This window comes from Anomaloglossus baeobatrachus, chromosome 8 (assembly GCF_048569485.1).
Source record: "Anomaloglossus baeobatrachus isolate aAnoBae1 chromosome 8, aAnoBae1.hap1, whole genome shotgun sequence".
Lineage (NCBI taxonomy): Eukaryota > Metazoa > Chordata > Amphibia > Anura > Aromobatidae > Anomaloglossus > Anomaloglossus baeobatrachus.
The window spans coordinates 153,072,096-153,083,507 of record NC_134360.1 but is presented as its reverse complement, the minus strand read 5'-3'; the positions used below and the strand labels follow the sequence as shown (position 1 = coordinate 153,083,507).

The following is an 11,412-nucleotide window of genomic DNA, read 5'->3' as shown; positions in this document are numbered from 1 at the left end:
TCCCTGACCGCAAACCGTGAGTGGCGTCACGACACATATACAACACTGACAGTTCCTGTTGCCATACTAAAGAAGCCCTGTGGTGTCCCTGAACAGGAACAAGATCCCTGGGGTGACACATCTTCTCTTTTGGCGTCACGAAGAGGATCCTGGACTAGACCCGTTCAGACGTATGACAGTGTTCCTTGGCGGTCCGACTGAAAAATTTGAATTGCTGCCATTTTCTTTGCCACCGTTGAAAAAAGTGCATCATCAGAAAGCTGCAGCTCGCGCAGAAAAAGTAACCGCCCACAGAAAGGAGTGGCCTTCCCAGAATCCAGAGAGCGCTCTGACCCTGTGAGAGGAGGAGATGGAGGCTGATCTGTCCCGGACTGCTGGGACGTCCCAGCCCTGTGGGAGGAGAAACAAAAATGAAACTAAGACCAAAGTCTGAACAGAAGCTGATGAGTGAGGGAAGAGGCAAGATGGCTTTGGCGGAGAAGCTGGAAGCGGAGGTTAATAGAATTGCTGATCGCATGGAGGAGCAGCAGAAATGGGAAGTAGTCGCCTGGAGACACAGAATGTTGATGGCAAGCCGAAACCTGCAGCTGGCCGTGCAGCGGGACCCGCCTGGAGGCGCCGCCCATGCTCAGCCTAAACCACCTCAGTGACAGAGACCCCGCTACTGGACGTCTCCGGCACGACTCCGGGTGAGTCTGATCCTGCCTTTCCCTACCTGGTGTGCTGATCCAGCCGACGCTACCATCAGAAGACGATGCGACGCCCACACCGTCCCGACCTGAAGCGATCGGAGCACCCTTTCCGCTGGAGAGGGGTCCAGGTGCCCTGCCCTCAGCTTCCTTGGTTGCTAAAGACCTGGTCATCACGCTGCTGCTTACCCGACCTGAAGTAGTCGCAGCACCCTCTCCACTGGAGAGGGATCCGGGTGCCTTGCCCTCAGCTCACCTGGTTACTAAAGGCCCGTTTATCGAGTTGCTACTTGCCCGACCTGAAGCGGTTGCAGCACCCTCTCCGATGGAGAGGGATCCTGAAGTCCTGCCACCGTGCTGCCCGGCTGCCGAAGGCTCGACCCCAGAGCTGCCACATACCCGACCGGAGGAGGTCGCAGCACCCTCTGTCAGAGAGGGAGACCATGATAAAGTCAAGGCTGCGCTGCTGTCCCCCCGCCGACTGGAAGAGGTCGCAGCACCATCCGCCAGGGAGGGAGAACAGGTCCTGCCGCCAGTGGCAACCGCCATCCCATCATCAACCCGACCTAGCCAGGTCACAGCAAGTTCCAGCAGAGAAGAAGAGATGGAGAGCGCTTCGATTACCTGGTGACCCACTGATGACCAGGTGATTTCGCTGCGGAGGCCAGCTCGCAGAGAGCAATGACGGGTGAGAGCCAGTCGCCCACGCCCTCTTGTGGAGCCCATCCCGGAGAGTGAGCAGTTGGAGGCCCGGGACCTGCAAAAGAAGCAGTCTGTGCGGCGGGCCAGATCCTAGGCCCGAGGTCACCTCCATCTGGGAGTAGTGGAGGAGTTCAACTGTCGTACGGGGTATGGATTCATTGTAGAAGCAGGGGTAAAAGAGGGGATTTTTGTGTCCCGAAGGGACGTTCAATTCCATTTACAGTGGGGTCATCCTGGCCGTGACCTGTACATGGGGGACATGGTGGAATTTACATGGCATATAGGGGAGAGAGAGGCTGGTACGCTTTGGATTTGGTACCATGTCCAAGGGGGACCTCAGTGAGCCCAGGTTCCACTCCCACCGCTTTGACCAGGTCCCCATTGTCACCACTGCCAGGGAACGCCCATGACACAACCTCCAGGGGTCAGTGCACTGAATTATCAGGCACTGACCTTAGCCCAGGCTCCACCCCCACCGCTTCAACCAGGTCCCCATTGTCACCACTACCAGGGGACGCTCATGACACGACTTCCAAGGGTCAGTGCACCAAAGTAACAAGCACTAACCTTGAAAGGCGGAGGTCAATTTAGTTAGAAAGTATAGTTTAAAATGTTTTTATGAAAAGTTAAGCAGCGTTTAAGAAAAATGTGCCCGCAAGGACTTTTGCGCGAACTTTTCAAATATTCTTGCACCTGGTTATGTGCACTTTATATGGACCACAGGTTATGAACTGGCTATAACCACAAACTCTTGCAGTATATATAGTTACCCCAGTGGTACCAACCCCAGAGTCTGCCTGTTGAGGGGCTTGGCTCTGCACCACCAAGGAGGCATGCCTGTTTATGGGGTCTGCTCTCCAACACAAAGAAACAACACAGGTAAGCCTGTTTATGGGGCCTACCCTACGCCACCAGGAGACTGTCGCCAGAATGGTTTACGGCGGACCAGGCTGAAACCAGGTCACCAAAAGGACTGGTGATCATTCCGTCCTTGGGTCTTGGGTTAAAGACTCGTGGGTGGTGGGTGGTGGTAGTATGGTACCTTGTATGTTTAAATGTAAATATCTCCCCTGTGTGGGAAAACTTGTATTTTGTTTCTTGTCTTTGCAGCCCGAGGATGTGCTGTTGATAACCAAGGGGGAATGTGGCACCCCTGAGCCGGTCAGGCACCACTGAGTACTGCACCCATGTTAGGACAGTACTTCCAGGTAATCCTAAGGGCCAGAATGAGGTGTGTACGCACAGACACATAGCAACCAGTTCTCCCACACCATTAGATGGGACCCTTGGGTAGTCTCCGGAGGGGGCTATCCTTCAATTCCTATCAATGGGTGTAGCGAAGGGGCTGGGAGTTAAAGTGCAGAAGATGTCAGGAAAGGAGTGGAGCGAGCCAGTCTGGTAGTGGTGAGCGGCGGTCGCCAGGGGAGACACATTCGGCTACTAGTCAGACCCTGCGCAGTGTAGTGACAGTTGGCGGGGGAGAATGGTCACCTGGTAGTCAGAGTAAAGAGGTGCTCCTGGTGACTAAGCATGTACGGGGAACAGGTCCCTAGAGCAGACTCCAGTTTTAACTACCTGCCAAACCTGCCGGTGAGGGGAGCTACAGGTACCTCACCAACCATACAGAGTCCGAGCCTCAGCAGCAACGCAGGGACCCATAAGGAGACAGAGCTTGAAGCCATCTCACGTGTTCCCCGCTGCCGGAAAACGGGCCAAACACAGGGGAGAAAAGGCAGTTGCGACTCCCTGGATAGACCCCCATGGTACTTCAAGTCAGGGGGTGATCCGAATACAGAAGTGCTAGGAAGGCGAGCTAACTGGTTACCCTCAGACTGGTCCGAAGGAGCCCTGGTTCTTACCTGGTTGATCATAGCAATGCTCGGGTCAGCTCACAGCAACATCAAAGTGAGTAAAAAGCAGTTGAAAGACTTTTGGACTCAGCCTGTGTTATTCCGGACCCACTACTCTGCTCCTCGAGTCCCTGGGGCCTGCCTCACTCACGGGAGGCTACATCATCTGACTGCAGACCCCATCAGCCCAAGATGCTCGTAAAATCTGCAGTGGCGGTCATCCACATCCCTGACCGCAAACCGTGAGTGGCGTCACGACACATATACAAAACTGACAGTACCTTGTTGCCATACTAAAGTAGCCCTGTGGTGTCCCTGACGATGAACAAGATCACTGGGGCAACACACATGCAACAGACAGGCTGTGGCCTGGCATTTTAATTTTAAAAATGAAGACATGCCTGAGTGACAGGTGTATGCCTCTTTCTCTCAAATGAGTGGCACTACAGACAAACGACAACTTGGAGACCCTACTTGGCGTCTCCACATTTCTAAAAAATAAGGTCAGGCAACAGGAAATGTGGCAGCAATTGACACTCACTACAAATAGGCTAACAAAGCAACATAGCTGCATGGGACCGACCCTGGAACAAGGCCTGAACCAGCATTTCTATCCTCAGCAGAGACAGCAAGATGATAGACAGGCATATGTTTCTTGCTCCCAAATTACTGAAACTGCAGTGAAAATATAACTTTGAAAACCAACTTGGCGTGTTCAGATTTAAAAACATTTCAGCTAAACAGCACACCAGTGACATCAATTGCCCACATAACACCATAGTGTCTTTGCACAGCAGGTAGGTATGAACCATGCAACTGTGATGCCCTGGCAAAACCAGGTTATCACAGAGACTGCACAAATCTTCCAGGTGCAGGACTCCATCCTCCTTGGCATACCAACTCAAACCCAAACCCAGGCACACAACATCAGCCAGCAAAGTCTAGTCACCCGACCATGACAATAGGGACACACCAGTGGGCGGGGCCAAGTGGATTTTGATGCCCACCTAGGGGTCCTGAGGTGTCAGGGGAGGGAACACGTGAGTTGGAGCTGAGACACAGTCGAGTGCTGACAGAAGAAGTGAGAGAGGTGTGAAGTGACAGGGTAGTCAGGGGTTGGAGCCTCTGGACTACCGGACCACTGACTAGGTGGCAGTCTGCAGAAAGGGCCACAGGTGACGGAGATCCGGTCACGGGAAACCTTAAGTGGACTGGGGCAGGGTTGTAGTCCACCGGTGCCGACAGCGGGATTCCGGTCCGGAGGCCGTGCACAGTCGGGGTGCCTGGACCCTAGGGTGAGGACAGCTTCAAGCCCTTTGTTAATTAGCCAGCAGGGGACAAGATTCCATGTCTTGTCCCACCAGTAAGCCCAGAGATCGAGACGGAAGCCCAATGAGGCGGATAGAGCTCCGCAATTGCCTGCTAAGATCCCACGGGTCAGTTCTCGCGGGCAACAGCTCCCAACACACAGAATCACCGGGAGTGGATTTCCCTGTTTCAAGCGGAGTAGTCAAACTAAGGATACAAACATTAAGTGCAGGAGGAAGGGACCACTGTTTGCTGTACCAGGGGGTGGGACCCAAATACACCCACCGGAGGTCACCGGTCACTGGCAATTTGATTTGATTTGATTTGGATTCTGTGTGAATTCCTCTAGAACTGTGAGTACACCAATACCACTTGGTCCAGCCCTGCAGAATATACTCCGCAGCATCCTTCCCCGTAAACCTGGGCCCCGGGACGACACCTCCCCTACCCGTGGAGGGGATACCATCCTGCTGCCTCGCTCCATCAGCCCAGGGCGTCCCATACCAAGGCAGCGGCGGTGTCACCAACCATCACCGCAAGTCATGGGTGGTGTCACTGACAAACTCTCTCCCCTGTAAATATTCCCCTTTTTTATTGTTGTGGGCAATGGGACGCTGCACGAGCCTCGAATCCGGCTGCCACTCGAGCCACAGCCACGATCCCGGATCCGAGTGCCTCGAGTAGCTCCCCACTGGCCGTGGCCTGCGCCCCCGCCCGTGACACAACCCACAGGATGTGACTTGGCATTTAAATGTTAGAAATCAAGAGATGCATGACAGACAGGCGTAGGCCTCTTGCTCACAGAAGCTTAGCACTACCCCATCGCCTAGTCTGCACAGTCTTGAATTGGGGTGGCAAATTCACTGGACATCCACAACTTGCTCATCTTTATGAATGTTAGTCAGTCTACGCTTTTAAGAGATCATCACAATCTAAAACTTGAAAATGTGCTACTTTTGTCAACTAATGAAGAATGTTGTGTAAAGATCACGGATTTTGGGCAGTCCAAAATTCTGGCAAAACCTTATTAATGATGACTTTGTGTGGGACACCTATCTACTTGGCTCCTCAGGTGTTGATCACAGTAGTAAGAAGCAGCAACATGGCTGATTTGGTGGCCGGTGGTTGGGTAGGCCCGGTAGTCCGCATTTTAGTGCAGTGATATTCCCACAGTAATGCATGTTGGCTGCGCATGTGCCCGTTCATTGTAGTCAAATTATTTCAATTTTTGCCTCTACTGAGGCTAGGCAACTCTTCCTGCAAAATGCAGACTCGCCATTGCTGCTGGTCACAGCCAGAGCTGTAGCTGAGGATGCAGTGCTTCTCATGGTTGCATCACTACGGGTTTGTGCAGGAACTGCCAACATAACATCCTCGCCATCTTCCTCCTCCTCATCTTCTATGATGCACAGCTGCGTGCCTCTGGGTTTCCACCAAGTAGGATCTACTACTTCATCATCAAGCTCTATGTTGTCCCACTCCTCCTCTTCCTGACCTGACATCACAGAACAGTGCATCAAGTATCTGAGTCTCATCATAATCACCTCCACCCCCGGGGGTTAACGTCACTTGACGAGAATCGGGATCCTGCTTGGTTCCTAATTTGTCTGGGCCAGGATCCAACTCACAAATAATTTGGGAATCAGTGCAGATGCTTTACTTTTTAAGAGTCTGGGAATGTTTGAAGTGGACCTGTGATGCCCATGGAACAGAAGAGCTCTTGAGACTCGCCCATGTGTGGTTCCTCACAGTCAGCTTGTCGATTGGTGATTTGTAATGCGGACACAAACAAGTGAATTGGGGTGGCACTTCTGAGGAATGAACTGTGTATCATGTTGAGGTGCAGGAAGAGGAGGAGAGGCCACTTGATGCATTGCTTGCCATCCACTCCAGCACCTGCTGTTTATCAGCCTCATTTCAAAATTGAAGGGATGTGCGGCTGCCAAAGAAATCTAGTGAAGTAGGCTGTTCAGTAATGGAAGTTGTTCTCATTTCTCTTCGGAAAGGATGAGCTGGTGTTTTCTCACTAGACCTTTGGTATTTGAGTATTTGTTACAGTGCAGCAGGAAATGCGCCTTGTCCTCCAGAGCCCCCTGCTGGCAGTGCTGGCACAGTCTGTTCTCCCACGGTTTGTATGTCTGTCGGTGATGCCCTGTTTCCACCTCTAGGCTGTGGGCACTCAGTCTGTACAGGCTCAGGGTCTGCCTGTCTTTGGGGTGGCGCAACCTTTCCAGATATGGGGCCAGAGTGTAGTCCCTCCGTAGTGAACAGTAGATGGTGAGTTTCTGGGAGTTCTCTAATTCACTCTTCCAGTCCTCTATGTATTGCATCTTGCAGCTCTCTGGTTATAGCTATACTTATACTCTTGGAAGCATATCTGTGGTGTCTTTTCAGCATAATTTCTCTCCTCTGTCTTTCATCTAGTTACTATTGGATCACTGCTGGTCCTCCCATAAAAGTTCTTATTTTTAACTTTGTAACCTTGTCTGTGTTTTTCATGTGACTTTCATAAATATCAATAAAATTCATTAAGATTTTTTGAAGTGCTGTTGTACAGATTTTCCTTTCTTTTTGCATTCTATGTTCTGTATATGGCATTATTCATGTACATATTATGGCACGGATTTTTATTCCGTGTATGTTGGTTGTTCTAATCCGTCTTTCTGTTTATGTCTTTCATGTTTACTTTGGAGTAACATCGTGGGAACTCTTTGTGGAATATGGTGGAACTTAAAGATTTTTTATTTCTTTAAATAAATTGTTGAATGTGGGCTGGTGTCAGAGTTTTGTTATAAATAAAATGTTGTTACAATTTACAACTAGTCGATTAGTAATGGGGGTGCCTGATAGACGCCCACCCATTACTAATACCAGGGCTTGATGACAGCTGGCAAGTCACAGCTGCCATCAACCTCACATATTACCATAACAGGGTAATGGGATGAGCCTAGGCAAAGTGACAGGATTGGCATATCTAATGGATCGCCACTTTTGGAGCACCTGCGGCCTGCTATTTTTAGGCTAAGGAGGGTTCAGTTACCATTGCCTTTCCTACCCTAAGAATACTACTAGATCCAAGTTGTGATCTTCATTTTGGCTGGTGATCCAATTTTGAGAGACAACACTTTTTTTTAAATTATTTATTTAATTGTAAATAAATAATTTTAAACAACAGAGTGGGGTGACCTCTGTTTTGGATTACCAGCAAAGGTAAAGCTGCCAGCTGCAGACTGGCAGCAATTTTTTTTTAACCCTCTTAAATTGCCCATAGCAAATGTTCTTTATCAACACATTGTAATGTGCACTGCCATAGTCCAAGTAGCTGTTAAGATCTACTTTTCTTTAAAAAAAAATGTACTGGTTTTTATGTGACCCTCTTAATCATGTAAAATAAGTAGATCTGAAAACTCAATGTTTTTAGGGAAAAGTGAGGCCTAACTTACTGCAGTTGAGGTCATTAATTAACTGTTTTGCCTCTAGTGCACTGACCCTCCACAAAAACAAAAAAAAATCTGTGTATTAACTATATAATATGTTACTTTGAGAGAATTGGGGGTTATTATAAATGCACAACTCCTCAAAATGCCCCATGTATAACCCTTGGATTGTTTAAAAGGCATAGAATTCAATTTGAACATATTGTTAAGGATTAATAAGGAAAAGGGGGTATGTCATATAGGACACTGGAGAAGGACTTTACAGTGAGGACCCAACCCACAAAGGCTCGCCCTTGTTTCACTTGTCAATCAAAGTGCAGTGCATTTCTGCAACTTTGATTAACCCCTTCACCCCCGGGCGATTTTCCGTTTGTCCGTTTTTTTGGGGGTTTCTTTTGCTCCCTTTCTTCCGAGAGCCGTAACTTTTTTATTTTTCCGTCAATCTTGCCATATAAGAGCTTCTTTTTTGCAGGCCGAGCTGTACTTTTAAATGAAAGCATGAATTTTACCATATAGTGTACTGGAAAATGGCAAAAAAAAATTAAGTGCGGAAAAACTGCAAAAAAAGTGCGATCGCACAATTGTATTTGAGGTATTTTATTCACCATGTTCACTATATTATAAAACTGATGTGTTAGTTTGATGTCTCAGATCAGTATGAGTTTGTAGACACCAAACATGTATAGGTTTACTTTTATCCAAAAGGTTAAAAAAAATTCACAAGTTTGTCCAAAAAAAAGTGGCGCACGTTTAACGCCATTTTGAAAATTCCTTAGCGTTTTCATTTTTTGGGATCTATGGCTCTGTAATGGCTTATATTTTGTGTTTCGAGCTGACATTTTTAATGGTACTATTTTTGCGCCAGTGCTACGTTTTGATCGCCTGTCATAGCATTTTGTGCAAAATTTGTGGCGACCAAAAAACATAATTTTGGTGTTCGGAATTGTATGCCGCTACAGCATTTACCGTCAGATTAATTGATTTTATATTTTGATAGAGCAGGTGTTTCTGAACACGGCGATACCAAATATGTGTTTATTTTTTATTTTTTTTAACCCTTTAATTTTGTAATGGGCCGGATGGGGGGTGATTTGAACTTTTAGGTTTTTTATTTTTTTTAAATTTTAAAACTTTTTTTAACTTTTTTTATTTTACTAGGTCCCCTAGAGGACTATGACGATCAGCAGTCTGATCGCTCTTCCATTTCTCTAGATCACAGCTACACAGCTGAGATCTGGAGAATAGTGGCTTTACTCTCACACACTGCCCTCTGCCGGCAGTGAGAGAAAGTGACTCATGATAGCTGCAGGAGTCATCACATGACCCTGTGCTACCATGGCAACCATTGGAAGTCACGTGATCAAGTCACGTGACTTTCAATGGGGGTGGGTAAGTTATGCTAATGGTGGTACGCTGATACATCTCACTGTCAGACTTTGGCAGCGAGATGTAAGCGGTTAATAGGCGCGGGTGGAATGCGATTTCATTCCTGGCAGGCACACATTTCAGCTGTTGAAATCAGCTGAGATGTGTGCGGATCGAAGTGGATTGCCAACAGCAGGCGGCGGGGATTAACCTCATACGATCCATGATGTACCCAGTATGTCATGTGTCGTGAAGAGGTTAAAGATAATTCAGCAACCAAGTATCCGATCTTTCTACAACAGGTACGCTTGGATGTAGCATCTTAGTGCAAGTATGGCACTGCCTTTAGTTCATATTGTAAAATCCTGGTGGCTGGTCCTCTTTCAGGATTTCTACACTATAGAGCGACATTATAAACAGTTTTATATCAGAACTGTTTCTGATGAATCGGCCTCTGAATTTCTATTTTTTCCTGGCAGTGCAGAAATAGAATTTAACTCCCTTCAAGTCTCACTTAGATTCATATTAAATTCGGAAGAACAGAGAGGACACACTGGAGATGACTGGAGGAGAAAATTAAGAGTCATTGTTGGTTACAAAAAACACATATGGATGCTTCTGTTTTGATGAATATGGTGGGTTACCCCCCTACCGCCATTTTAAAAATTAACCAGTAAACTCCCCCTTTAATTGCACTATTGTTTTGTCTAGAATGTGCTTGTAAAATTGGTAATAAAGGGCCAAGAACAAATAAAAAATGCAACTTGGCTATAATCTGTGTACTTTTGTGTTTTCAATTCAAAAACAGCATTAAAAATAATTTATTTTCATAACATCAGAAATTTAGGAAAAAACAATAAATATTAGAAATCAGTACAACGGAACAATATTGAAAGATATTTGCTTTGTTCTTGTACTACTAATCTTATAACCCTAATAGTGATATTTTATTACCATTATGCCTTTTTCTATACACTTTATAATAAATGATATTGAACTTACCTAGACATGCTGGTGCTTCTCCCCAGACACCGTTCAAACACCTCACAATCTTGTCTCCTTTAAGAAGGTAATAATTTGGGCATTTATACTCCACATATTCATTAGATTGATAGCTATTTTTTGTAATACTGATGATGTCTCCAAATTGTATAGTTGGTGGTGCACCACACTGCTCCCCGATTCCTGGAAAAGAAGGACAATCAAGCAAATTAACTAATTGAATATACTGATGCCCTACAAAACAGCATCTTACAGTTTTTTGCCGCTTAGTAACACAGAATTTGACTTTAAATCATTGCTTCACTAACTGCAGAATTCTTCTACGTAGCCAACTCTCCCAGGAGGTCTAGATATCTCCCAGAAAAAGGAAAAACCTTCTAGATTCGCAGTCTCCCACATCCCACAAAGCACACAAAACTTCCAAAAATGCAAAAGGTTTCTCTCGGGAGGAAGGAAACAGTCTGAGAGAGAGAAAAGAGAGAGAAAAGAGAGAGAAAAGAGAAGATAGAGAGGGAGAGAGAAAAGAGAGAAAAGAGAAGAGAGAGAGGAGAGGAGAGAGAGGAGAGGAGAGAAGAGAGAGAGAAGAGGAGAGAAAGAGAGAAGAGGAGAGAAGGGAAGAGAAGAGGAGAGAAGAGGAGAGAAGAGGAGAGAGAGAGAGAGACTTGGTAATTAACCTGTGTAAGATAGTCTCTTTATGAACTTTCCCCAAGAGCTCAGAGATTGGAGGCATTAGCACAACGCGGGGGATAGTGTTCTCCAAAATACACAACCCACTAAAATCCCAAGTGCCAGCCACCAAGAGCACAGCTGCCATACACACGGTTAGCGGGGCTCCGAAAGCTTCAAGCCGAGGGGCCAAAACGGTCAATCAATTTGTGCACGGAGGCATGGCTCCGGACTTACCAAGTGACACACTGGTGGGAGCGGAACCTGGACAGGCTCCCTCCGTAGAGACTGTGGTGCCTAGAGACTTTGGTTTACCATCTGTGTGAGTGTCTGCTTAATCCACCTGATCCAGCACCACGACTACCGCAGTGAGTAATCTGACCCCTGTACCCT

The 11,412-nt window shown here is 47.2% G+C and overlaps 1 protein-coding gene across 2 annotated transcripts in view; it reads right to left on the bottom strand.

Moving 5' to 3' along the window:
- LOC142249982 (complement factor H-like) overlaps window positions 1-11,412 on the bottom strand; it is a 375,145-nt gene that overhangs the window by 301,115 nt on the left and 62,618 nt on the right. For both annotated transcript variants that reach the window (XM_075322036.1, XM_075322037.1), the window contains exon 4: window positions 10,354-10,536. In XM_075322036.1, coding sequence (XP_075178151.1) covers window positions 10,354-10,536 — 183 coding nt within the window. The remainder of the gene's footprint in view (window positions 1-10,353; window positions 10,537-11,412) is intronic.